Here is a 27,997-nt window from a genome sequence, read left to right as displayed (position 1 = left end):
CATCTAACATCTTCTGGAGCACACTTGGCCAAATGGAGTCCCAAGAACAGCAGGAAACAATCAGTAACATTTGAACATCAGTGAGACAGGAGAGGCAGAGGGAGAAGGAGACGGTGAAGGAGAAGATGAAGGCAACACGCTGGCAAAGCAGCACAAAATAACACAACCTGGTTAAAAGTTCTACACATCTCTTCATTAACTCAGTTTTGAAGCCTTTTGTGTTTCTCAGATAAACTAGTAATATTCTGTGTACCTTTAGTTATAGGCAAGAATAATGTGAGACAGCCCAGTGGTTTACCAAGGTAGCTTTTGAGGGCAACAACTGAAACAGGGTTGGGTCATACCCTTGGCAGTCTCCATTATACCCCATTATACCACTATTCCAATCAGCCATCAGTTTACTGTTCCCTCCAAGAGAAGAAAAGGCAAAATGCTACAGATCTGAAGTGTGCTTATATGTGTAATCTTCCACTGTAATTTCCCCCAGCAAATGTAGCAACAGCAGCTATATAAGTAAGCATTAACTGTTTCTGTTAACTAGATCCCAAATTAAACTGCTAAAAGTAATAAATTTTAGACCGCCAAAGGAGAAAGTAATAAATGAAGAGAAGCTCAGTTTGTTATCTGCAATACAAATTATGTTCAATGAAGTTTTGTGGTGAAATATCCTAAAGCACAAAGATAACATTTAGACTTACCTTGCTAAAACCCCACATAAAATGTGTTCGTTCAGGATCTGGTAAACTGAATGAGGAAAGAAGATACAAATTGTTGCTATAGACGAACACGTTGTGCGGGATTACAAAAACGATTAAATATGGAAAATTATAATTCATTTTCAGTAAAATTAGCACATATGAACTTTTCAAGCGGGATGGATTTTTTCAGAGAACGTGTAACAAAATGCATGAGGTATCTAAGGACACAATGCATGTGGTATCCAAGGGCACCGAGCTATTAAAGGCTGAGGCACAGACTCATAAAATAACAGAAAAGGACTTCTAGTAAGACATAACAGACCATTCCTGCTGCATAGCCACGGTCACACCTATATTAGAACAAAAGCAGTAACTCCATAAGGGATGCGAAACGACTCTTGTACTCAGCAGAGAACAACTCTTTGCTCCACCCTGCTACGTTTCAGCCTGGGGAAGGGAGAGGTGAACATTTCAGGTCATGTATTTACATGACGTGGTACAATCAAACAGAATACTCCATTGTAGATCACTGAAGAAGATGCTATTTTCTCCTTTGTGTAACTTTGTGTAAATAGGGGTAAGCTTGGAAATTTCCATCTTCAGCCTAATAAAGCTGGGTGAACTTTCACACTAACAACAGCATTTTTTTCAGGCATTATTTATAGCTCATGTGGTTGAGGCAACACCCAGTAGCACACTGCTTGGTTGTACTTGGATGGGCTTGGAAATTTCCTATCAGTGAGATATTTACACAGTTAACACCACCACATACTTTTGGAGAAAGAAGTTCTATTAGTCAGATACCAATAGGTTTAAGCATTCTTGAAGAATTATTCTTTCCATCACCTGCCAGAGGAAACCAATTTCCATTTTGGATTAAATACCTTCAGTATCTTAACCCATGCTAAGAAATCAAACTTACCTATCTAAGCTAAGAACACTGGTGAAGGTGATATCATCGTAAACAGACAGCATGTAGATTTCATCCATTATCACGTGCAATTCATGTCTGTGTGTAAAAAAATACGGGCATTTTAACGTACTTAAAATGAATTTATTTCCACATATATATATATATATATATATATATATATATATATATAAAAAATATATAATCTTAACTACTGACACAGCAAAGTACCTGTAAGCATTCCTATTTGCTATTATATTCACCATATTGACTTTACACATCGAAGTCAGAAGATTTTTACTTTACAATAACCCTGACAGCATTTCTTTTCAAAACAAAGTGTTGGATCTCAGAGAGAACACAGTTTATTTTCGTGCTCCCAGAAAAGCCAAGCACAAAGGGTAGATACACAAAGCCAAGCTCAAGTCCCTGCATGCCACCTCCTCAGAACAGGCACAAAGGAGAGGAGGTGATTTTTCTTCATCCTTATATTGCATAATGGAAAAGTGAATACCAAACAAATAGCGCCAGGGCTCAAACCTGTGTGCAAACTCAAGGCATTCCTTCAGTAACTGCGCTGGGTAAATGTCCCCTAAGGGGTTGTTAGGGTTGATGAGGACTAATACTCTCACTCTGATGCCCTGGAAAAAGAGAAACCAGCAGTGGGAGACAGCAGTGACACCAAACTGAAGTTGGGGGATGCAGCAAGAGCAGATCGTTCCCTTCCATGGAAAGCTGCCTTTTGGAAATCACTGAATTATACCGGAATTATGCAGATTAAACTGCAGATTTTGCTTCATTATTCTTCAAGATCACACTAAAAGGTTTGTTAGTGAATGAAAAACAGGTTAATGCTCATCTGAAACACCCACTGACCCCAACAGGCAAGGTCAAGATGTTGTGGGGATTAACAGTGGTCTTACAGATACACTTCCAAACAAATTTGATTGCAAGCAGTCAAACAGTTAACAGCTGCAGCAGAAACTGTCAAGACTTTAAATGCACCAACATGTGTTCAGTTTTGGGCACCTCAGTACAGAAAGGACGTTGAGGTGCTGCAGCAGGTCCAAAGAAGGGACCTTGTCTGGGCAGTCCACACCACACAAGCACGGTGCTCACACCCTGCCCAGCGAGGAGGGATGGTGGGCAGCTGCACGCTCAGTCCCACACAGACTGGCAGAGGCTGATGACACGGACATACAGATGGTGTCTAAACATAGGCACTGTGCTGATGAAGCAGGTGGGTAATGAGGAGAGCTTTGATATGTCTTACATTAAAAAAAAGCTATGCAAACATCCATATACACACATACAAATATCCACTTTTTTTATAGGTGACCTTACTATAAGTGACCCTACTTGTGCCTGTCTATGTTATCTGTTGTTAAACCTTACTTTCCATCCTAGAAAAGCAAATCTGTCTTACTCTTCTGAAACACCACTACCCTCACCACATCTTTGATGAAATGTGTTACCGCTCATCCTATGCTTCCTCCTCTGCTGGATTCTATCAAGGAAATGCACAAAGGCTGAGTGCGTTTCTGGTTTTCCAAGAAGTCTGTGGACTACAAATACCAAGACACTAAGAATAGGAAACATCTGATCCTGAAGCACTGCTTCAGTGCTCCCAGTGACACTGTGGTACAGCAGATTCTGTCCCCTTTGCTCCAGAAGAGCCCTCGTCAGAAGCACATTCAACCTACCAAGCAAGCGACTTGGTCTTGAAAGAAAAATTAAGATCTATCCATAAAACACAGTGAGGAGTTTCTCTGCATCATTTTGCTACATTGCCCAGATTACAGAAACAAATGCAATCCCTGTTGCCAGAGCTGGATACCCTCTCCCCACTCCAGAATATCTACATGGATGAAGATATACGAATGGCTTGAGAGCACATGTGACTTAAAAAAAAATAAGGAAAATCAGAAAATCAGAGGACACTGTTATTGCTACCTGCTTTTTAGCTCTCTGCAGTGCAGCCTCTAGTTTTTCAGCTGTCAGCTGGAAAGGGTGACTTTCTTTGCTTGTCACCTACATGAGAAAAACAATCAATGAGAACAAAGGAAGAAACGCTCCCACCTAGTGAAAAACAGACTCGATGCTGGCTCTTAAATAAGTTAAACAAACTACAGTTTCTGATGGCACTGCTTCAAGTGCTAAAGTACACAAGCAGAACATGAACGTGTCTTTACCTCACTGGACAAGGGCACGTGCACGGGCTGCAGTCCACCATACAGCCACATTTTTGAATTGATGCCACCATAGTGAGGAGCTGGAATCAGGTATCCATCTAAAGTGTTTAGAAAAATGAAGAAGTTAGAACAGCTGAAGTTTCTCATGAGGAATCACTTTGCTAGGATGCCAGCAAACTGAACTGACAGTCAAGGAATCTGACATACAATTTCATCTGGGAATTCCCTTGGCTGGAAATCCCTCTCTTCTACAGGTCCACACCCAATTTCCTTATGCGTGCTTTCCTTCCCCAGTCCACCTCCTCTGTCTGTGCTGCTCTCACCAGAGTTTATGTGGTTCCCATCTCTTCTTCTCATCACTCTTCAAAGTTCACTTTGCATTCTCTTGATACCGTTTCTCTTCCTATACCGCTCTTCCACCATAAAACCATAGATTATGTTCTAGAAAGTGGCTGGCCTGTTGATACCTCAAATGTTTTCCAACCTTCTAGAAATAACTGGAGGCATTAGTTCATAGCTACTTTGCTAGGAACAAAGAAATGACATGTCTATGCTATGCTCCATCCAGTTATAAGGAAAGCATGCTATCGTGTTCACTTTTAACACATAAATAGAATCATAGAATTGTTTTAGTTGCAAGAGGCCCTCAAAGGTCATCTGGTTGAACTCTCCTGCAATGAGCACACCTACAGCTACATCAGCTTGCTCTGAGCCCTGTCCAGTGTGGTCTTGACTGTCTCCAGGGCTGGGGCATCCACCAGCTCTCCAGGCAACCTGTTCCAGTGCCCTACCACCCTGACTGTAAAAAACTTCCATCTTACACCCAATCTACATCTCTCCTGCTTTTGATAAGTTATAATAAAGAAAATAGTTTGAAACTATTTCCCTTGTTCACCACAGATCCTGCTGAAGTGTCTGTCCCCTTCTTTCTTACAGCACCCTTGTAGATACTGACAGACCACTCTCAGTTCTCCATGGAGCACTGATAAACGCTTTCAAGCAAAAAGCATTCAGTTTTTCACTCACCACCAGGGTCACACAGCACAGTTGACAGAGCGGCAAAAACAGCACAGCAGCCGTTCATGACGGTGATCTGAAAATAGCAGAACAAATGTTCCTTAGCAGAAATACCATCTCCTCTGTGGTTTGAATTCAAAACAGAAGAATGACGAAGTCATGCTACTACAGCTATTATACAAAGTGCTTGACTATTACTCATTGACCACTGCTTCAAATGGAAGACTGACACTACTGAGACTCCTGTAGATCACTGTATATAGAATCACAGAACACCCCAAGTTGGAAGGGACCAACTCCATGCCGTCTCCTCGGGCCCTGTCGCTGTCACAGAGCAGAGCTCAGCGCTGCCCCTCCGCTCCCTGTGAGGAGCTGCAGCCGCCATCAGGCCTCCCCTCAGCTCCTCTGCTCTGGGCTGACCATGGCTCTCTCCTGTAGTATCCCGCTGCCATTTGTGTTCACTTATCTTTTATCAGCTCAAGGAAAAACAAACTGCAGGCATAAAGCAATTTTCTTACATGTTCTGGTCTAAGTTCTTTTGCAGCTCTGCCATAGTCAGTCAGAAACGTGGCAATTTCTTGTCTGAAGCTAAAACACAGAATTTGAGTCAGCGATGGAACTGCGTGTTTCTCAGGAGAAAAAGCACAAAAGATGCGTAGAAAAGTGACGTTTACAAAAAAAGAACAAACACACCATTCTGTTACGAAAGCCTTGAAGATTGTTTTACTTCCCGCAGCTTAAACAATATAATTTCCTCAGATACCCAGAGCGCCACACTTTGTGAGATACAAAGCACACAGAAGACACCTGCAGCCTTGAGCAGCAGCGGCGGCTGTGACTCAGCTGTTATTTCTGCACAGTGGGAAAACAAGAAAATAAAGAAATTCATTTGAGCTGAAGTTCTTGGAGGGAGCAGCAGGATGTGGGACGTGGTGAGTGACGCAGGCCTGGTGAAGGCCGCTCTGCTGTGCTCCAGCAGCAGCACTCAGGCCTAGCAGCCCACAGAGCTCTCGTGCACCCCTGGGCCTGGGATGAGCCCATGCACACACTCTTGCACCCAGCAGACACCAGATCCTTTGCCTGTTTTCATCAGGGTAAGGATGGAAAAGATAAATCAACAGAACAAAAAGCTGGGCATGCAAAAGCACATCCACAAGATGCCGCCATTAACACACCCATCATTCAGGCTCACCAGGAGAATGAAGCCACACATCACAAGTCACGAACATGGAACTCAAAAGGGGACACAGAGGGGAGGATGTACTTCTCACCTCCTCGCACCCTGTGTGTCAGGGTACTGGAAGAGATCGGGCTCCAGACAGTCCATGTCAGGCTGTGTGAGCTGGAGGCATGAGAGAGAGACACTGTAAAACATGGAGGAATTGGGACCTTCTGCTCTGCTCCACCATACTTTGTGCACAGTCCTCCCTCACCTGCACCACAAAGGTGCCAGTGGCTGCACTGGTGCAAGTCATCTCTGTGTGCAATGAACATAGGAGTTAATGTGCTCCCAACAGAAGGTCTGGCCATGAGGTCCCAGTTTGCCAACACCTGAGCCAGAACATCTTGGTTTCAAGCAGATAAACTAGAATTAACAGAGTAGGGAAAACACCTTTAAACACTGCTCTCAGAGCCCAGCCCTGACTGCTGAGCATGGCAGTTTAACTCCTCAGCAGTAGCATTAATTCTGCTCCAAGCCTGCATTCAGCACATGGAGCACACTGTGCTCTGCCAGCAGACATTATGGCACGGAGCACACGGCCCTTCAGGAGCACAGCTGTGTCTGCAAAGAGGGAGCACCTTCAGTTCTCCGTGTAAGAAGCTTAAGCAAAACCAAACTGGGCTTTTCAACCTGAGGCAAGCACGACATCCATGCAGTACGTGTGTCGTGCATCCTCGTGAAAGCAGTCAGCACTGTCAGCAGCCCTGCGGGCGTCTTTCTCCACGCTAAATTCTTACCCGGACGCTTTCAAATGGTTAGAAAACAGCAAAGGAGCCGGCAGAGCGCCGCACTTACTCTGTCCTCTATCAGATCAAAGCACAGCCTGTTCTCGCTGGTCCCCAGGTTCACGATGCCCTGCAAAAGACGATACTGAGCCACACACACCGGCAGGGCGCCGCTTCCCCGCAGCCCCCGTGGCCGCCGCCCGCACCTCGGGGTTGCGCTGCTGGTCGAAGGGGTCGGCGCCGTAGAGGTTGAAGCCCCGGTCCAGCAGCCCCGGTTCAGCGGCGGCGATGCGGGCACCGCGGGCGGACAGAGCCGGGCCGGGACCCGCCGGGGACCCGCCGCCACCGCCGCTCATCATCGCGGCTCCGCGGCCAATGGCCCCGCCCCGGCGCTGCTTTCTGCTGCCGAACCAACGTCACGCTGTTCTGCTCAGGATTTTGGTAACGGCGATTTCATACAACGCTTGCGTGCTGTCAGGAGAATGTGTACGTGTGACTCTGTTCTACAGAGCTGCTCTGAAAGCAAAGGGGCTCGCCCAGCAGCTGCACGGCCTGAATAGTTGTACCGAACTCCTGCATCAACATTCACTGCTCAGCCGCCCTGCCCCAAACGCACACCTGCTGTGCTGCATCCTGATCACTGCTGAGGAAGGCCCTTAGGAGCTGTTTGTATGCTCCAAAATGACCTTTTCCCTGAGCTCCCATTTGTTGTGGAATCATTTCAACGAATTCCAGCTTTTAACACCAAGGAGTTTTGGATACCAATGTGGAACACCACTCCTAAAAGATACAAAATCCACCCTTGTTATCCATCCGCTGCAGATACACCAACATTGCTGCACGATGTTACTGGGAGGCACTGACTCAGAGTCCCACAGGAGCCCCACCATCTGCTGGAAGACACGGAGGAGGAATTGTTCACACTTGGTTTCTTTAGGCTGGCTCGCAATGGCAGCCTGAATGCCAGTGAGCTGATGAAGCACTTCTTTACCAGCTACAGCCCACCGATCAGAAGGTATTTTACCCCAGGACACTGGTGCCCCATCTAGACAACACTGCTAATCCACGCATTGTCACTTCAGGTTCCTATAGCAGATTGTCATTTGTTGGCCAACTTCAAGAATAGGAAAACTAAAGCATAAGCATTTGCCAATGCTCCAAATACCAGCGTAATCCACGGAGGACACTTCCTTCTTATTCCAGTCTCTGCCAAGTTCCTGCATTATTTACAATCCTATGATCACTATCTTGCCTTCCTGGAAAGGCTCCCACCCCACTGTTCAAACACCACAGGGGCACGAAAGGTACTAAATGGCCAACAGTCAGATCCACATCTAACCATACAGCACCAATTTCTTCTGCTTTATAAATTAGGCAACAAGTAAAATGATAGCTCAGATTTACTATGACTGGCTGAACATACTTTGCTTCCCTGATGCCAAAAGAGGAGGGAGAAACTCCTTTACATTGAGTGTAGGTTGTTTCACACAAAAGCTTCTCTGGCCAAACTGAAATTCTGAATTTGTTTTAAACCTAAATCATATGCCCATGATTTGCACCTCTCCTGTGAGGAAAGGTTGAGGGAACCAGGCTTGTTTAGCTTGGAGAAGGCTCCAGGGACACCTCACTGTGGCCTTCCAGTACTTGAAGGGAGCATAGGAACAGGAGGAGGAATGGCTGGTTACAAGGGTGGACAGTGATAGAAGGGGGAATGTTTTTAAACTGAGACAGTGGAGGTTTAGGTGATTTTTGGAGTCAAAGCTGCCGAAGCACTTTTTAAGAAACATTGTGGGACAGTAGCAGGAATGGAATTCCTGTTTGCAAAGTGAAAGTGTCAGCTGCACGTTAGAAACAAGATAAGTGCTCGTATCTATATTTATCACTTGTCTCTTCAGAAGTCCCTCGACTACAAGGAAACGCTGGCTGGCTGCTGGGGAAAGGTCAGAGTCAGCTGGCAACGTCAATAAAAGCCGGGCATATCACCTGATCATAGAAGGGGTGATACTGCCCAGTGCCCTGAAGCGATACAGGTATGAGAAGGCACATGATTGTAATCACAGCTAGAAAAATCAATGCTTTCTAATCACAGAGGTAAACAATATCACAGAGGTAAACAGTAGGGAAGGATGAACAGCAAAAGTGAGCAAAAGCCCCCAGTACTGGCAAAATGTTGTGAAAGGGTGGTAAGGACTCAGAGCAAGCAGCTCCAGGCCTTCTCCCCTACTCTAAGACCTTATCTAGCTATCAGCTGAGGAAGACAACTCTTTAACAATCTCACCGTAAGAAAGCAGTTGTGAATGTAACCCCGTGTAAAGTAAGAAAGCTTCCAAACATCACGGACTATTCAAGTCTCCAAGAAGAAGACTGGGTTAGAAACAGATGGGTGTGAGAAAATGCAACTTGGTGTTACTCTGGATAATTAATGGTGGCAAAAGACAAGATAAAATTATGGTGCTGTCTTCATATTTTTCTCTTTTGGCTCCAACCGTTCTAGAAGTATTACTTACTAGTATTGTTGGCCCATCGACAAACACAGCAAGTGCCACTCTTCTCTGAGCCCTCCAAAGGTCATGAGAGAAAAGCTCTACAGAACATCTGTGCATCGTTTCTCGCATTACACAGTACAGTTTACTCAGACAGACAGGGAGATCATCATCAGGTTTTGGCAACTGTATATTGATAAAATCAAAATGCCATTCTGTTGTGATAAACAACTGGACGTAACGTGACAGGAGTTCTCTCAAAAATTTAATATTCATTTGCAGGAAGACAGTTTTCTTCAAAATAAAATGTGAAATAATTTTACAGCATGTAAACCAGAAAGACATTTTTCTTCAACCGCTGCATTAATAAACCCATATGAATATAAATAATCTGATGTAATCACTTAAATATCAAGCTCCCATTTGTCATTTTCATTTACAGTTCAGTAATTACAAGCACATTAAAAGTTACTACGCTAGAGTCATTTTTTGTCCTGGTCTGAATGCTGACCCAACTTGTCCTTTCCTCTTGGGATTCTGAAAATTATCGTACCTGGAAACAATAAAAGACAGCAGCTCATTAGTCTGAAATCCCTTTGTCTGCACCTGCCCCCAAAATGCACAGTAATGCAGCACAGAACTATCTGTGTTCAATTATATTTTGACTGAAATGAAGAGCACTTGTTTTCTCAGACCTGCAAGCCTGGAGGAGTTTTCATCCTCTACTCTGACTCAGAGTAAGTAGAGCACAAAGCTCTCTATTATTTTTTTTTTATTACAATTATTTTAGATATACATATATACATATACTTTAATTATTACTTTTTAGAGGGCAATGTAGGCTGTGGAGGAGTGGGGAAGTGGACAGGGTGGCACTGGTTCCTACAAAGTATCTCTCATTCTCCTTTCCTTCTCACTGTTCCCTGCTTATCCACGTACCGCCTCAGGTAGACCACCCCTCAATTTCAAAGTCTAAAAACCATTGTGGACTATTTTGATGCCACTCTTCAGCTTTTTCACTCCAGTCACTTTCAAGCTTAATGGACACGTTTTCATTTTCAGTATGTGTGCAAATTATTTTTCTTTGGGAACATATCTAGTGAGGACTCAAAGCATCACACCTCCTCCCAAATGCAATGGTTAACAGAGGTCACACTAGTGACAGCCATAACCCAGCAATTTGGAAGTATGGTGGAGTGCCACTCAATGGGAACAGGCAGGACCTGGCTTTATGTTTTAGAGAATCAGAATCTGATATAGCTTTTAACATAATAAAAGGGGTTTTGGGTCTGGGATTAAAATTTTTAGTTCCCAGGTTAATAAAAACAATAAAAGACACCAGACTGGTAGGATAATTTTCTCTTTCTATGGTGTAGCTTAGTACTGGGGAACAAAACCTCTGTCAGAAACCACTCAATTTCCATACCCTTCACCACATAGAGTACCATTAAATAACTGCTGTGGTTCTGATGAATAAGAAATGTGGAAAGACCAAATCTCCATTCGAGCTCACAACTGATGATAATAAAAAATACAATGCTTACAGTTCAGTAAAATTCTTCCAGTCATCTTGGCTAATGGATGGTCTTATACCCTCAAGAGCAGTCATCAAATGGGACTGGGTAATAATTAAAGTGTTCTTGGCAAGCACAGACTGACGAAGGGTGCTGTCCTCCTGGAAAACAGCCACAAACAAACAATGAGGAATTACCACAGAAACAGGAAATTGCTGCCACGAGTATCAGTAACTCTGGACCCTCCCCATCACACATTATAATTACCATCACTGCTTCCCCCTACATTAGTAACACATGCCTGGCTTATTTTCCTCAAAGCAGAACTCATCTTTGTTATTTTTGTTATGTTATAGTTAACACTGTTGATTGAATTATTTATTAGAACCTAATGAAATACGGGGGAAAGGAAGTGCTAAGACTAAATATAACAAAAAACTGTCATACTCCATTCTTGCTTCTGTAATTGGCTTTGACCGCATTGATCTCTGTCCTCAGGTGCTCTGTTTGCTGCTCTTGGTTATTTTCCAGTGAGTCTTCTTGGGAGACTGTTCTAAGCATTGAAGGTTGTGACGATGCCGTGTCTCTTTGAGAGACGTTGGTAAAATCGTGACTTATAGAGTTTGGTCCAGACAAACACAAGGAGCTCTAAATTGATCACAAAAAGAAACATGTTAATTTACTATGAGCAAGCAGAGCAGCTCAAACATTAACATTTAGCTTACTTTCCTACCAATTATTGTTTTTGCAACAGCCTATGTAAAAAAAAGAATCACAGAATGGTAGGGGTTGGAAGGGACCTCCAGAGATCATCGAGTCCAACTGCCAAAGCAGGTTCCCTACACCAGGTCACACAGGTAGGTGTCCAGGTGGGTCCTGAATACCTCCTCAGAAGGAGACTCCACAACCCTCCTGAATAAATGCCTAGTAATTTACATTGCTTTTTTTTATGTGTGAAAAATCAGTGGTTCTGAAATCTGAGGAAGTTCATGCAGTTAGCTTTGGAATGACAACGCTTCATTTTCTATCACCTCCAAATTCTCTGTGCACCGGATAAAAGCAACTTCAAAGTTCCAAAGTTTTGAGAGATGAAAGTCCTTGTAGCATCACTGAAGAAATTCCGCAGCTAGAGGAAGATTTAAGTCTCTAAAGATACATTACTGAAACACTACCATGTATAACCCAAGATAAAACACAAAAGCACCTTATGAGACTTAGCAGTCAGAAATTCTCCAGTGTCAGGAGAAGCTCTTTTTGGCTTTAGGAAACAACGCAAGGCAGTTTTGAAAACAAGATTTTACCACCTGTAAATACAGTCCTACAACAGATCCTCAGAACAAATGGATCACATGAGAACTCTGAAGTCATCTCTCCACTGTAAGGAGCTCAGAGACTGCATGTTCTGCTATATTTACCTGGCAGCCAAATGAGACCCGTCAGCACCCTGACACAGGCGCTGGCTAGCAATGGCACATCCCTACCTCCAAGACAGCCAGAAAACGCGCTGATTTCAGTGCAGTGCAATTCTGCAACAACAGAAGTTCTACTTCTAAGAACAGCAATGGAAGATTCAGAGTCGTAGAGAAATCCACATTGTGTTATGTCAGATGGAATCTCCCACCTTGGTCCCCTCGCTGGACCCATAAGGCACAGGATGAAGACTGCTCCACAACTGATAACTTTTAGAGAATTCAAAATATTGAGAGTGTGATTTACCAGTTCTGAGGGAGTTCCATTTCCCAGCTCTGATTCATAAGAGCTTCCAAAATACAGACGGTACATGTTGGACCTCGGATCTTCAGGAAGCAACTCAGACATGTCCAAAGAAATAAGAGATTGCTCAGGTGCTGCTTCTCCATCTACTGCTGAGTCATCTGAGCCACTGCTATGGTTTAGAAAAACCATAGAAGACAGACTGAAGTCACTATCAGAACTAGAACCAAAATCCTGCAACCAAGAACAGAGCAGAACGTTTACAGGTGTTAACTCACAGCTAACTGCAGTCTGTAATGCATTAACATATTTAATGTATAGTTCAAACAAAAGTATTGATCTGCATTTGTTTCTAGTAATCCTTCTCTTGGAATACAAGCACCCTTGCTTTCATGCCACTAAACCCACGTTTCCTTTGATCTCCAAGTAGCGGAAGCCATGCCTGCCCCTTTCAAGCTAGAGCAAAACAGGCTTTAAAAATGTGATGGCAGGTGGCTGAGCAGAATTTAGAAGAGGAAAGGAATCATTCACATGAAATAAAAACTTACAGTGGGGTCCTGTACCTTGGAAGATGGGTATTAGCTGGACCCTGGAAGGCCCCTGCATATTTCACCATCCTCTTTCTGCACCTCCCAAACCTCAGATCACATTAAATCCGTCAGAGTTCTCCATAAAACCCATTAGTTCCTTGCTTCCTCCATCACTGCAATTGTGTCAGTTCAGAACAGGATTTGCTAGATACTCTTCCAAAGCTTTGAGGGATTCCTCTTTTTGGTCTATCAGTCATTTCTCGCAGCAACAATAAAGAGATTTGGCTAAAATAAATCTTTCTCATACTAACTGCTTCTCACAAAAATTAAAGAAGTCTTGTCTTTAAAAACTATTTAATTTGTCACGTTATTCTCACATGATGCCATACACATTATAATTTTAATTCTTATTAAACAGTTTTGATGAAGACAGAATGGATAGAATTAACCTCTTCAAACATACCAGCACACAAACATGAAGAGAGAATTTCTTATACCTGTATTATTTACCTGGGTTAAACCTGAGCTTAAATTATGTATAGCCTCTAACTGAGCATTGTATAATAAAGCTTTTAGGTCAGCCCCTGTGAAGTGCTCTGTTTTTGCAGCCAAATACTCAAGGTCTACATCATTTGCCAAGGACAGAGAATGACTGAGAGCTTTTAAGATTTCGCAGCGTGAACTCTGTAAAGAAAGAGAAGAAACAACTGTCAGTAAAGCAACCTGTTATTTTCATTCTCCCCTCCCAGGGAGCGCTTTGTCCCTGTCACAAGCAAATTTCTTTCTGAGGGCGGAATTATCTTCATTAAAGATACTACCCTAATAATAGTACTTCTTGGATATACTGAATAACAATCAAACTTTAAAACATAGACATGACCTCTGTTACCTTTTCCTGACAAGGTTAAGAGCAGCTGTACCAAACACTGTAGAGAACACAGAAATATATTCCTCTAAATACCCATCTAATATCTGAGATTTTTATATGTGTCATATAAACAAAATATGATGCTGAACTGTGCTAGTCATATTTCCTTTTGTATAGAGAAATACGATGGAAGTAGCAAGCACTTCCATTTACTTGAAGGATTATATTCTAAACCAGCATTTAAAAAGGAAGGATTCAGAACATTTGCATTCCTGGCCTGCAGGAACATCACTGTGTATATTCAAAAATGAAAGGATGTGGCATTTGTTAATCTTTCCAATTAATCTGAAAACGAACAGCACAGTCATAAGACTTTTTTTCTTTTCATAAAATGGGGAACCAAAGACAAGCATTGTACAGCCTTAACGGCCTGATCCAAAATGAACTTAAAGAATTCCTTTCCTAGATAGTGACACATCTGACTTAGAAGAACTCGAACAGTCAAAATTAATTGTAAGTAAAGGGTGGAATCAACAAGAATTCAAAATGGATCTGCTCTGAAAACTTCAGATAATCAAGGGTTGGGAATGCCTGTAGGTTCAATGTCTCAACCAAACAGCCGATCTATTGGATTTACAATACACAGGAAGATGCAAAAGATTATAAACATAACCCTGCAACTAATTCCTGCGGAATAGTTTGCTGCTACAGAACATTTATTATTACACTTTTTTTTAATCAGTTTCAATCACCAGAATATGATTTCATTCTTGAGTGAATTTTTACATGCAATTGGAGCTGTGCAAAGGAGTCCAGTTTGGCCAGATTTGAAATATAAAGAAATGGAGATTAACTGAAGCCCAGTAGGTTCCCAGTTTTCCTGGTTTCTCACATAAAACATTTTGTTTTCTCACCTGATCTGGAGGCGGACAGTACAGGCACTTATCAAGTCGACCTGGTCTTAACAAAGCAGGATCAATCAAATCTGGGCGACTAGTAGCAGCCAGCACATAAACACCTTTGGAAAACATGAAGAAAATATCATTAAGACCTGCTAAACATCTGCGCAAGGAGGGAAGGGGCACACAGATGAGTTTTTACCTTGTAAACCTTCCACACCATCCAATTGAGTCAACAGTTGATTAACTACTCGGTCTGTAACTCCAGTGTTGTCATGACCTCGGCGAGGAGCAATGGAATCAAACTCGTCAAAGAACACAATGCAAGGTTTGGCTGCCTGAGCTCTTAAAGACAAACACCATTCAGTTAGATACAACAAGAGAATAAAAAAAACTTGTCTCCTGTAAAAGTTAGAGCTTCTGATGAATTTGTTTTCTATGGAATCACTGCTCATTTTTATGATGTATTTTCTCCTCCAATTTCCCTTTCTGAAGTATTCAATTGTGTTAATACACAAGAAAGCTTCAAAATTCAACCACTTCAAGCATAGTCTTGAATTATATAGATACAATATAAAGACTGCGTACACCGCGAAGTACATGAGAAGCAAAGGCTGTGAAGAATAGATTTACATTAGGAAGCAGTGAGGCTCAAATTAGGGTAGATTTGTAAAAACAGAACTATTGGCCCCAAGGACCTCAATACCAAGTCTGGTTTGACTCTATGTACTATGTTCATTGCTAAGCAATCTAAAGCGCAGAGAAATAGGAAAATCAACATCAGAAGTGCACCCTGATCTCAACTGTTCATAGGAAAGTTCCTAAAAGATGATGTTCAGATCTTGGCAATCTACTGACCCCCTTTCTGGAACAAAACAATTTGATAACTGTATCTCTCTGAGAACAAAATCATTCCACAGAGCTTAAACCAATAAAATCTACTGATAACATCAGAAATCCTTATAAAGCCAACCTGTTAAAGATATCTCGGACTGCTTGCTCACTTGCTCCAATATATTTGCTGAGCAGCTCTGGTCCCTAAAAGAGGGAAAAGAACAAACATGTTATACATTTATGACTTCAACGTGTCATTTAACACCAGCATTGATTTTACACACTGGAGTGAGGTAAGCTGTGTCCAAGAGAATGCCAGCATTATTCCAGTGTAGCACAATATGTGTTATTGTACCACAAGTAACAATTTACACTGTATTTTGAAAATACGTTTAAAATGTATTGCCCAACTTCTTGTCCCATGGAATCAAAATTCAGTATTTGTTTTTATTAATAAAATGGGCAACTAGGATGATCCAATTAAAGTTTATTATTCTGCTTAATTAAAAATGATTTTAAAAAAACAATCAGTCATAAAACTCTGAAGCTCCAGAAAGTCAGATGCTTGGATATCCACAGACACACATTCTCTATTTTTGACGAGTTTTTAACTTTGGTATTTTGCCTTCACAAGCACCTACTCATAACTATTATATTAAGCTACTTAATTCAGTTAATCAAAGGAATCAATTAATTTTCTTCTTACTTTGACACTGATGAAATTCATTCCACTCTCTCGAGCAACTACTCCTGCTAACAGTGTTTTTCCTGTTCCAGGTGCTCCATAGAGCAAGACTCCTGATCTCTGTCGTATAGGCAGGTTCGCAAATAACTCTGGATACTGGAAAACAACACCAAACAAGACATGGTATGAAACATGCCATTATTCTAGAGTGCCCTGGTGGGTGGTTTTTGAAGGGTATGGTCAAAGAGTTCTCTGGTAGTGGAAGATACTTGAAGGCTGGGAAGACAGAAAAGCAGCTTATAAATCATGTTTGTCTTCTTTTTGTCAAATATTGGGCCACCTCTTAAAAATCATAACTGTTCTACTAACAAAATGTGCGAAGTTCACGTAACCGATTTAAAACTACTGCATACCTTTGCAGGTAACATGATGGTATCCAGGAGTATTTGCTTCACATCTTTTAAGCCACCTATCCTATCCCAGCCAATGTCCTTAGGTTTATGAAGGCTGATGTTTCTCAGAGCTAACGGAGTAAAATCTTTTAAAGCTTTCTGAAAATCCACAGTCGACAGATTCAATTCTGCTTTAAAGGAAAAAAGAAAGACAGAAAAAATGACATGCAACCTAAAAGTAACAAATTCCACACAATATGTAACAGTTCAAGACATTTTAAGCATAAACAAAATTTGGCTTTCCATTTGTGTATTCTAAAAAGTTCTGGGTAATAGAAGTTAGAATATGAAACAGAGATTTTTATAGTGAACGTACCGCCATGTTGAAATCCATTCTGGTTAGAAATACAGGCATGAATGGCACGATCAACCAGCATAGTAAAATCTCGAGCAACAAAACCTTCTGTTTCCTTTGCAACATATTGGAGATCCAGATCAGGGAACTTCTTCACATCACAGTTCAGTTTATTTTTCATTACAGAACAGAGCACTTCATATCTCTGCTTCTGAAAAACAGAATTGGGCAGGAAGCATATGCTCAGTTTTCTGCTGAAAGGGCTTTCAGAAGTTCAGGAAGCAAACACGTATCAGTTACCTCAAACATCACCATCATGGAATCTTCAAATGACAAAATGTGAGTAGGCACAGAAATAAAGTCAGCTCTTAAGCCGAACTTCAAGAAACTCACCAGTTTTACAGACCCAAAGGTTTGCACTGCCAGTTGTCTTAAATCTAACAATAATAGCAAAACAAACTCCCACCCTTCATATTCTGCTGTTTCACACCAATGCTTTTGTTTCATAAGAAAAATGAACACATTTTCCTTTGTGCTGATACAAGCAGAACATACTGGATGTGAAATAGGTTGTGTTAGATAAAAATACAACAAATAATTCAACAGCTTTTGAAAACCTGACTTTTCCACTGGTGCCTCATCCTTATTCATTTATTAGTATTAAAAAAAGCACCACAACAACAAAACACCAGCACCAAAGCAGGTAGGAGCTACCTGTGTTAAACACCAATCAGTTGCCATAACCTCATGTCACAAGGGCCTACTGCCTCCTGCAATAAAGTCATACTGTTTATTCTTCCCTCTTTCCTTTTTCCTGTTCCAAAAGGGACTATATGAATTATATTTAATTTGAGTATAGAAAAACAATCCCAAACCTGCTCATAAAATTCAGTTTTAATAACAGTTTAAGATGTAATTAACATGTTAGCACATACTTATTCCTCTAAGAGGCAGAAAAAACCTCCACATTTAATTTAAATAACACATTTAAGCTAAGTCTCAACTAACTACAGCAATCTACATGTTCTCTTGTTACCCGCAAAGGAATTCTGGAGAAGCAACTTTGAAAGAACATCTCACCTATCTTGGACAGCCTAACTTGTTTTAATTTGAACTGAACCATCCTTTGAATAAAATAACATCTTTTTTCTCTCCACTGAGGATAATAGAACCAACTGGGAATTTTCACTGGCTTACTTCTTAGCCTTATAATGTCACACAGGAGTTCTGCAGTATCTATCATTAAATAGTTTCTAAGATATCCAGGTTTCTTCTCATCCCCCAGAGTAACCTACAATTCCTGTAGCTGTCCCAGTATTGTATTTAAGACTGCAGGGAAGGCAAACAACATTGCAATCAAATTAATAAATGCCCAGATTTACCTGGTCTGGTGACTGGATACATTTGAAACACTGAAATATATGAATTCCTTGAGCAGAAACCAGGCAAGGATGTAGAGCATGTTCAGACTGACTTGTAGCAATCAATGCAATCAAACTCCCCAAGGAAATAACTTCTTTTATCAGATCTTTCAAAACTAAACAGAGAAGACGTTGCTGAAGGAATTGCAAAGTAACAAAAAGATTCTGTATTTGATTACATACATTATATACAGAGAAAATAAAAAACATTAAAAAATACAAAGTATTTTCTTTATACTTCCGTTTAAAGACTTTTTTAACAACAAAATAACAAAACCAAGCCAAATTAATACAATGAAAATCCTCCAAGCATCCCAAACAAACAATACAATTATTTTTTTGGGGACAGCACATTCCATTACTAAATGTCATCAAAAGTGCTGTTTAAAAAGCCAAATTTTTGCAAAATTACCGATGATATCTACCACAGAATACTTAACAATATATTTCTGTGGTATGAACTCCAATCTAGATACATACCACACTGTTCAGAGACAATAATGACAGAGACAGAGTTATCCAGCTGGGACAGTACAACTGAGGTGCCAGAAATTCTAGGTTGCTTTACACGTTTATCCAGATACAAGTAGTAGAGCATTACCATAAGCAAGTCTAGTGCTCTGAACTGCTTCTGGGCTGTTCTCATGCTCTGGTGTAGGAGGTACTCCAACAATGTGATCAAGATCATCCATTAAAATAATGGATGGTTGTCTCCATGATGCCTCTAAAAAAGCTTCTTCTACATTTTTCCTTATGTTTCCTAATCTTTTTCCTAAAAGATAAACAAAGTTTAATGACAAAACAGAACAGGATAAAAAGATAGACTGGCATATCTTGCTCAAGTAATATACCAATACTTGGATTCAGCTAGCTTACATGCGCTCCTATAAATCCAGATACCCATTTTAAAGCAGAATCAGCATGAGGCTACATGTTCTATCAAAAACCTACTTTCACTAACACAAGCAATCCCTAACACTTAACTTTTTACATTTGTTCCAGCCAGCAAAGCTGAAGAAACACACAGTTAAACCTGCCACTTTCTCCTCATTTTATCAACTTAAAATAAACATGGCAAGAGTGGTTTGAATGCAGTGGTGGTATGAGGGACAGAAGCTGACAGAGGTGAAATAAGATTCCTTGCAAAAGGAAATTTAACAATAAAACAGAAAAATTAGATATGGTAACTTCATAATTATGGTTCTTTGTCATAAAGCAATTGTTTGAGAAAGAAACAGGTACTACCATACCTCTTAAAGCTTTGCAATCAATTACTTCTACATGAGCATCCAGTCTATCAAAAGCTTCTTTGCAGATGGCTTTTGCTAATGTTGATTTTCCACTTCCCTGTAAAAATAAATGTGAGCTAATATATAAGTTACAGAACTACATGCTTCTGTTTCTGTAGAATTTTTATCAAATATACATCAGCTGAGCTGGGAGGGCTGGGAGCACTTTGGTTTTACTCCTCAGAATCATACACTTATTCCGGCTCTGCATCACTTGGTAGGGACTGAAGCCATAGGCTGAAACAAGCCTAGGTCAAATTTGGAGCGGTTACATCCACTACAAACAGTGCTGTGATTCCACTTTTATCAGTGTTGTTTGTATTATGATGGAATGTGGTGTTAAATGCCACTACAAGAGACGCTCATAGCAGAGCATCGACTGTACTGACATTTTATGTTAGTTAGAAAATAAGAGAAAATACTGTCTTCTTACTTTCACGTATTTCAGAGACAAGAAGCACCCACTATATAAACATACAGTAGATTAACAACCTATGGAGATAAACTGAAATTGTATTGCTACCAATCTTTAAATTTATATAACTACCTATATATCATCATAGTATCATATAGATGGATATATGTGTATGTACATAAAACACACATACACGTGTGTATATATATACACACATATACACACAGTAATTGCAAATATATAATGTAATAGGACATACATAATGTTCTACCATATCAACTCTGTTCAGCTAACTGCTTGTTTTTCAGCTTGTCCTTTAGTTCCTTGAATTTACATGGTGACAAAGAGAACTAATGAAAACAGTTCTGTAACTGTGGAAGACCGCTGAGGAGGAGTTTGCAAGTGCAAAGCAGTAGAACACATACCTTCCCCCCTGTGAGAAGCACCCCTCCACTTCGCAGTCCCACAGCGATACCAGCCAGCTTCTGAGATAAAGGACGACCCAAAAGACTGTGGCTTATGTGTTCAAAAGAAGACGCTCCTAATTTGTCCACTCCCCTGAACAGCACATAAAACATTAAATGGCCTAGAGCAGCATCAGCACACATGATGTAAATATTAATAATCGTAGTATAGTGAGGTTTTGATACTGAATATGCAAATTAATGCATATTTTCACAACTAAACCTGAAAAGACAGCACCTTTATTCTGTAGAGGTAACACACAGGGGGCACAGACAAAGCAGATCACCTCTGTTTGTTGAACAATTAATCACTCAATGTATATCACCCTAGCAGGAAGTGGGTCTCAGACAACAGAGCTAACTTCAGCTTTTGGAGTTTCACCTCGTTGAAGGCCCAAGTAACAGCCTCTTAATGAATACAACAGCCTCTTAATGAATACAATGAATTGCTAACACATGGTGCACATCTGGGTCAGATAACCCAGCCTTTCAGGACTAAAGCAGCACGTAGTTCACTTGCAGACATCTTTATCCTTCACATGTCTCAAATCTTTGTGTCTTTTGACACAACAGTGCCCCTTTCAGGTTCACCACCAGCAAGTCTGCCTGTTTTGTATTTTGTATTGTATTTGTGAAAAACAAAATGAAGAAATAAAGCTTGTTTTTTTACATCCCTACCCTACCATGCTACCCCTTGGTCAGCTCCCATTGCCTCATCAAGCTCATGTTCTCAGTCGCCTTTCAAAATGTCAATAGCATACTACCACAAGTCTCTTGAGTCCCCTCTTTCTTAACCCCACTTGAAGTTCACTATACAGCACCACTGTTTGCCCTTATACAAATGACAGCAGCAATATCATAGAAAGGGCTGAGCCTGACACAAGTCAAAATACCAAATGATGCAGAATCAGGCTGTAGGATCTGACTCAATTCAAAAAGGAAAAAAAAAATGCACTTTCACTAATATTCTTTTTCATTATTTCCCATTCCCTCGTGCATTTTCTACTATGAAGATGTCTCACCCTAAATGGTTTAGTCTTTTGTAAGGAAGGTTTCTGTCTGTATCACGCATAGGTGGTTGGGTGTCAGCATCAGCTTTTTGAGTTAGAGGATGTAAGAGAACCTACAACAAAGGAAAATGTTAGTACTTAACACTTAATACAGCTACAGCAGAAGAGTATAGAAGTGTCAACCCCTTTTTTGGAATCTCTATAAATAAGTATGCCTTCCTGAAGCCTAATTTGCCTGGAAGAAAGATGTATTGGTAAAATGACATGGATAAAATAATTCCAAAATATAACCTGGTGCTTACAATGATGTAAACTGTGAGTAGGACAAGTGATGTTTCATGTCAGACTGTGCAGACCATTGTATCTTTCTCTACCCTTAACCTTTTTCTGTGTACTCCTTGTTGTGCTGGCATCAACACCTGTGAGGCAAGATGATCAGTCAGACAAGGAAACGGATCTGGTTGAAAAACCTGGCTTTTTTCACAGTCTAGTTTACCAGGGAGTAAATATGAAATGCTAAACTAGCAAATAGGACAGTTTGCTAACAGTAAATGCTGTTAACAAATGCACACTGTCCTTTCATCTTAACACTGGTCGCTCTCACCATTTGTAGAAGGCTCCTTCTCTTCTCAAATTCCAGTAGAAATCAAGCTTTTCTACTTGTGCTCAACAGGAACCTTAATCTTTGCAGACAAAAATCTATTCTGAGCAGCCAAAACAGGACATCTCAATTCTCCACTAAAATTTAACTCTACCAGTTTAAAAGCTTAAAAAAAAAAAAAAAAAAAAAAGCTATCCTACTATTATAACCCGGAGTCAAGGACGTTGGCTCAACCAACATTATTAATGGAAACCCTAATCCCAATTTTTTTAAGCTTTCTGGGAAATGAAAGGTAAAGAAACAGAGGGCACAAACCATATAAAAGGGAAAGCAGAAATAAAGTTTAAATGGGCATTATGTCTCATCTTTGTAGAATCAGCTCCTGTTCTGCCAGATACAGCCTGAAGTGATTTTACAGTGGTTCACAGACCAAGACTACAGATAAGGATGGGATGTTCAAACCTGGGCAATACTGACTTCCCTCTGCTCTGATTTTCCTGGCAGCTTGATGCTGACTATGAAATTCAATGACAACTAAATTTCCAGGAATGCCTGGAATCTGACCAATGCCTCAGGAAATAAAATAACACAAAGAATGCAGCTATAAGTTAATGAACATTCTGACAATTATTTAAAATGCTACATATAATTTACTTGTAACCAAATATAACAATTTAAATTACTTGATACCTGATACTATGGGATATTTACTTGTATATTAGTCCTTTGCAGCAAACTGGGACTCAGTATAAAAGTATTCTCAGACTTATCTTCTTCAGTGTGCACGTGATCCACTACACTAAGGACAAACTCCTCCATTCCTGTAAAAACAGAAGGAACAACCACTAAGATTCCTAGTCATTTCAAGTTCTATTCTTCACAAGATGAATTATTGACATATTTAGAAATACCAAGTATAACATAAAATGAAATCATTAAAGAAGTTAATTATGAGTAAACTTTAGTGTATGTTTACAGTTCCGGCATAAAGAGATATGTTACGTTAAATAGAGAACATAGAGATTACAAAAGGTATATTGCCTAAGTAAAATTCCTAATGAAGAGTTATGATTGCTATAACGTGGCTCTTACCTTCTTTAATAAGCAGCTGTATACAGTTTGAACTTGTCATTATCCATGGAAGATCTTCTGTAGCAGAATCCCTCAGCCAAGCACTGAAAGCACATTTAACATCATCTTCACTTGTTTCTTTATGCTACATGGGAAAACAGAGTCAAAGAGGGACATGAAACAAGGTGTTACTATGACTGTTCTCCTTCTATGCATAGAGCGTTTGATTCTCTTATAGTAGCAAAGCTGGAAGAAGATGATGGTTTTATTCATTTGGAAAATAACACTATGCCAACAACCACCATTTCTGTCACATGCTCTGTAGAAAGCACCTGCTACTTTGCTGCTTTGCCTCTGCTACAGTGACAATGGACTCTTCCACTGCCTTTAACCATTTTATCTCTGGAACACTGATGTAATGCACAAATAAGTTTTTATTATTTTATTTATCTGTATTTCAAGATCCAAAAGTACTACTCAGCTCCTGGGTTTGAAACAGTACCAGGTTACCACCAACACCAACCTGTCATTAACTCTGGGCAGGCACTGTACCCACCTTTCCTGTACACCCTGCTTCCTAATCAGTTCCTAAACAGAACATGCATCTCCTCCCTATCAGCACATGTCCTCTCAGTGCCGATATCTTTTTTCATATGCAAGGCACTTTCTCACTTTGAAAACAAAGGAAGACTTGATGACTTCAGAGGTACCACGCAGTATTTGACCAATGGATTGAGGAAGCCAGGAGTAAAAATTTGGAGGTTCTACCACCTTCACCCACTGTGATCTCCATCATGTCCTTGAAATAGACAAATTTTACAGGTAAGATGCGGAACTATTTGAAGTACTTACCACATGCAAGACAAAGTTCAACAACCTAAGTGTCAGCGACCAAAATACAGAATAGTATTATTAGATAAGCTTTGTTAGATCACTGCATCTTCTTGATTTTACTGACTTACAAAGGAAAAACCATATTCCTTTGGAATGCTGTCATACATGATAGATAACTTCTAAGTTATCACATAACAAACAAATAAAACATTAAAAACAGAAGACACACAACAACAAAATAACACAGACAACTTTGACCAGAGCAACATTATTTTTTCCCAACCTACAAACAAATACATGACCAAGAATATCAACTCACTAAGTTCTGTTTGGGTTGCAGTCTAAGAGATACAGGAATCTTAGGAATAGATTCAAGTGACTTAATTCGGACTGTTGAATGCATTTCAATACGCAGCTTTTTTCTCAGGCCATCTGGAATCTGAAATATTTAAAATAAAAGCAAAGAAAAAGGAAACATCAGAAAATAAAACCATTACAATATTGCATACAGAGTACAATAACAGTTCCTTCAACACCAACAGAGCCTTACATTTGATCACTGCTGGTTTATTCATTGTAATTTACAACAGATTTAAGAAACCATGAAACTGATGCTGGAATTCAAATTGTTTTCTCTCACTTCCACTTCTGAGTGCTTTTTGTCCTACTTGCGAGAACACCTGCTACAGCTGACTGTCTATTAACTTTATATCATTTAATAAACGAGAAGAAGACTGGAAAAGAATTCCTCTTAATTCTTTGAATGCTGCAAGAACACAACATTTGGTGATTGCAATTAATTTTACATGGGCAGGTTATGTATAAACAGCCTGTTATACAGATCGAAGTTGCACACACTTTCAATGTAGACAGAATTCCAGTTTTCCTGAGCTGTACCAGTCAGTTCCCCCTTAAAAGGGAAACTATTTTTCAAATATTCTGCTTTGTTTTAACTGTTTTCATTTTGGAAACGTGTCTCACAAATATTTATGAAGTCTGAAAGACTTGATGGTTGCTGACATTTGGAAAACTGCTCCTCTCAAACAATTCTGTGGTAAACGTTACTGCAGGTTTTTGCTCTCGCTCTTGATAAAAGAGTGAGCAAATGGTGAGAAGTGTAACATGTCAAAATAGTCAAATGGTGACTTGGAGAGCATTTGATCTATCTCTCTTGATCCTGTGTGTGTTTCCAGGAAAGAAAGAACATAAGAAGGCTGTATAGCGCTGTCGAAATAAGCTGAAATGTCAGTGTCTGCACACTGGGACTGTGTCACCCTACAGAAAACGATATGTAACAGATTAAGCGATTTTAAATGGTATAAAAGCTAATTATTTGATAGTACAGTAAGATTTTAATGAAAACTTCTACGGTATCTAAAAGCACCTGTAAACATCAGGTAGCAATAGGATACATTATGCCTCTACTTGATAGCATGATGACAACTAGAGTCCAGAGCGTATTTTAAAGCAGTATCTGAGGAAGAAACACTTCATTAAGCATTACTGAATGCGCATGAACAGATACATTCATGTTCTCATGTACGGCTGCCAACAGATTTTGAAGAAAATATGCACTTCCAGCAACACTGAATGGTTTTCCCTACTTGGTGCTGAAATACTAGGGGTGCAGAACCCAGTGTACACTGCATGATGGTAATGCCAGACAGATGGCTTAGCAAGGTGCTCTAGCAGTTATATTATATTGACTTTACTCAAGAACCTTCTGCAAAGCCTATCCTCGAACTGCACATCAACTAGCCAGCTCCAGTTATCCAATAGTAAACATTATCCAATAAAGCCCCAAAAGATAGTGTGCTCAAACTGACCCAAACTCTTCCAACATGTAGGGCTTCCCCACCGTTGCCATACTCTATGACACTCTTTAGGTCTTCAAATCCATTCCAAACGATCTGAACAACAGACCCCTCACTGGACGCTTGAATGTTATTGGAATTTTTTTTGTCTTGCGTACTAGTCAAATGTTTTTGCTTTTCAGATGGCAGATTTTGCTTTGCTTCTTGATGACGCTGTCTGGGGGAAAGCAGCCCGTTAATTTTCCCATAAGTTACTACAGCATTTGGATCCAAATCAGTATATTCTAAATTCTGTGGAAAAACATGAATGGCACCGTGTTTCAGAAATGCATGAACAGCTGATGCGTTCTGTACGCTGGGAGGCTGGGACTGGCATACTCTAAAAATGGAATCCATGTGAATTAAGTTCAGCAGCTTGTCTTTGAAGGCGCTCATTTCATCCTTATCACACAGAGTCTTTTGTTTCTGTTCAGCTGTACGAGAGAAAATGCTCCCTATGAAATTCCACATATTTGGGAGAACACTTGAGCCAAACGTCACATTTGCATCAGCCTTACTCTGTTCAGGGACTCCTGGGTTTAAGTGAGGTTGACTGGCAAAAGGCTCCTTTACAGTTATGTCTTGCTCCATGCTATTTTTCACAAAGCTCTTGAGTAAGATGTCACTTTCTGTAGAAGGCATGTCTACGATGTTTTCCTCAAGCTCACGCGCTTTGGGGCAGATCAGAAGCTCCGTGCAAGGTTCTAATCTCCCATAGGGGGCTGCTGGCATAAGTGTACCTGAGTATGAATAAATCAGATGAATGAATGCATCCACTCTTGCAAAACAGCTTACTCAAGGCACCAGCAAAGCATTCACTGCTGCTTACCAATTCTGATGTAAACGTGAGTGTGGTGTTCAACCCAAACAGGAAAGATGGCTTTGGGGAATACGATTCGGATCTGGTCCAGAAGATGCTTTTCAAGAGAGGAAGCGTGCAGTTCCTGGGAAAGAGTGGTATCATTGTAAGCTACACACTTGTACAACCTTTAAAATGTGCTTGAACATAGAAGATCCACATCTTTTTCTAACACACCATGTTAAACATAAAATACAATGAAAACCCACAAGACTTAGCATTTGCTTAGGCGCAGAAAAGAACAGGGGATTGCGACAAAAGCTTGTATCTATATTCTCTGTCATCTGCATGGAAATGATGTGAACAGTGGGACAGGTTTTCTTACCAGTATTTCCCAATCATCTGCTGAGAGCGGTTCCACTTCTACTTGCTGACAGGAGGAGACGTGTGAACAGGGCTCCAGGAACACCTGACAGAAGCAACATTATTTCTAAATAATTTAACTCCTTAAACACATAAAAACTCCACTCAGAAACTCAAAAAAGGGACCTGCATTTCAAACCTGTTCTCCATCTGCAATGCCAAGCTTCTCTGCTAAATGCCTGTTCATCTCTGCGATATTTTCACCCCGCTGACCTCGATGCCTCATTTCCATCCAGCTCAGGTAGATGGGCTCATCACGGCAGGATACTTTGACAGCTTGGCCCTGTGATTATCAGGCAGATGAAACGAATTACTATCAAATCATACTCAGAAATACTCAGACCCATCTGGGTCCAGGGGCGAGGGGTCCCGGCCCGTTCGGAGGACGCACAGTCACCACAGCGACAGCGCAGGGCGCGGGGGGCGGCTGGTTGCCCTGCGCTGTCGCTGTGGTGACTGTGCGTCCTCTCGAGGAGGGCTCTGAGCACCGCCATGATGACGGGATACGATGGGGGGAGGAAGGAGAACCTCTCTCCCACAATCCCCTCCGAACGGGCCGCCCCCATCTCGTCCCCGTACCTGCTGCAGGCGGAGGTGCGAGGCCAGCACGGCGGGCAGGTGAAGGAAGCAGTCCCGGGTCCCGCTCAGCACAACCGTCACCGCGGCGACTCCAGCGGCCCCTCCGCCGGGGTTACCGCTGCCCCACATGCCGCCAGCCGGGTGGGCCGGGCTGTAGTTGCTCGTTCCGCCCGGCTTCTCGGCAGCGCCCACTTCCTTCCC

General features: G+C 40.9%; 2 protein-coding genes across 16 annotated transcripts in view; both read right to left on the bottom strand.

The window, feature by feature from the left end:
• The window catches only part of LOC107309081 (1-aminocyclopropane-1-carboxylate synthase-like protein 1), a 14,032-nt gene extending 4,440 nt beyond the window's left edge, over positions 1-9,592 (bottom strand). For 3 of the 7 annotated variants that reach the window (XR_014943634.1, XM_085540586.1, XM_085540587.1), the window contains exons 1-10: positions 9,272-9,592; positions 6,835-6,894; positions 6,089-6,159; positions 5,336-5,405; positions 4,827-4,893; positions 3,801-3,898; positions 3,562-3,639; positions 2,149-2,249; positions 1,621-1,707; positions 699-744 (exon numbers count right to left, since the gene is read on the bottom strand). Coding sequence is in view for 5 of the 7 variants with exons in the window: in XM_085540586.1 (XP_085396712.1) it covers positions 699-744; positions 1,621-1,707; positions 2,149-2,249; positions 3,562-3,639; positions 3,801-3,898; positions 4,827-4,893; positions 5,336-5,405; positions 6,089-6,159; positions 6,835-6,894; positions 9,272-9,592 (999 nt within the window). In the remaining 2 variants the exon portion in view is untranslated. Of the gene's footprint in view, positions 1-698; positions 745-1,620; positions 1,708-2,148; positions 2,250-3,561; positions 3,640-3,800; positions 3,899-4,826; positions 4,894-5,335; positions 5,406-5,510; positions 5,601-6,088; positions 6,160-6,834; positions 6,896-6,970; positions 7,289-9,271 lie in introns of those variants that run through there. The other 4 variants (XM_015853541.3, XR_014943635.1, XM_085540590.1 and 1 more) reach the window with 4 other exon arrangements.
• On the bottom strand, positions 9,500-27,997 carry PEX1 (peroxisomal biogenesis factor 1). Of its 9 annotated transcripts, none has more exons than XM_085540577.1 (24): positions 27,797-27,997; positions 27,357-27,500; positions 27,180-27,263; positions 26,825-26,939; positions 25,969-26,735; positions 24,462-24,581; positions 23,330-23,453; positions 22,928-23,058; positions 21,649-21,749; positions 20,588-20,720; positions 19,709-19,805; positions 19,060-19,230; positions 18,420-18,574; positions 17,059-17,248; positions 16,704-16,870; positions 16,312-16,446; positions 15,745-15,809; positions 14,974-15,116; positions 14,787-14,890; positions 13,515-13,688; positions 12,478-12,708; positions 11,209-11,409; positions 10,792-10,922; positions 9,500-9,800 (listed from the first exon to the last, which is right to left on the bottom strand). In XM_085540577.1, exons 9-24 carry the CDS (start codon positions 21,696-21,698, stop codon positions 9,719-9,721), a joined length of 2,229 nt encoding a protein of 742 aa, XP_085396703.1. In that variant the 5' UTR covers positions 21,699-21,749; positions 22,928-23,058; positions 23,330-23,453; positions 24,462-24,581; positions 25,969-26,735; positions 26,825-26,939; positions 27,180-27,263; positions 27,357-27,500; positions 27,797-27,997; the 3' UTR covers positions 9,500-9,718. The 9 variants fall into 9 exon arrangements, with proteins under 9 accessions (XP_085396703.1, XP_015709013.2, XP_015709014.2 ...); XM_015853527.2 differs by having other exon boundaries at positions 16,704-16,873; positions 22,949-23,058; XM_015853528.3 differs by having other exon boundaries at positions 22,949-23,058.

This window comes from Coturnix japonica, chromosome 2, assembly GCF_054131305.1.
Source record: "Coturnix japonica strain WE chromosome 2, WE-NBRP24, whole genome shotgun sequence".
NCBI classification, from domain to species: domain Eukaryota; kingdom Metazoa; phylum Chordata; class Aves; order Galliformes; family Phasianidae; genus Coturnix; species Coturnix japonica.
Note: the sequence above shows the minus strand (reverse complement) of the source record. Positions and strands in the feature narration are given on the sequence as shown.

Bases quoted from the DNA above. Each gene is read 5' to 3' on its own strand.
- PEX1 (XM_015853527.2), bottom strand. From the start codon at position 27,925: ATGTGGGGCAGCGGTAACCCCGGCGGAGGGGCCGCTGGAGTCGCCGCG. The intron at 27,264-27,356 runs GTTTGAAATGCA...TGCTTCTGTCAG, and splicing joins GCATTGCAGATGGAGAACAG to GTGTTCCTGGAGCCCTGTTC. The intron at 12,709-13,514 runs GTAAATAATACA...TCTTGGTTGCAG, and splicing joins TAAGCTCAGGTTTAACCCAG to GATTTTGGTTCTAGTTCTGA.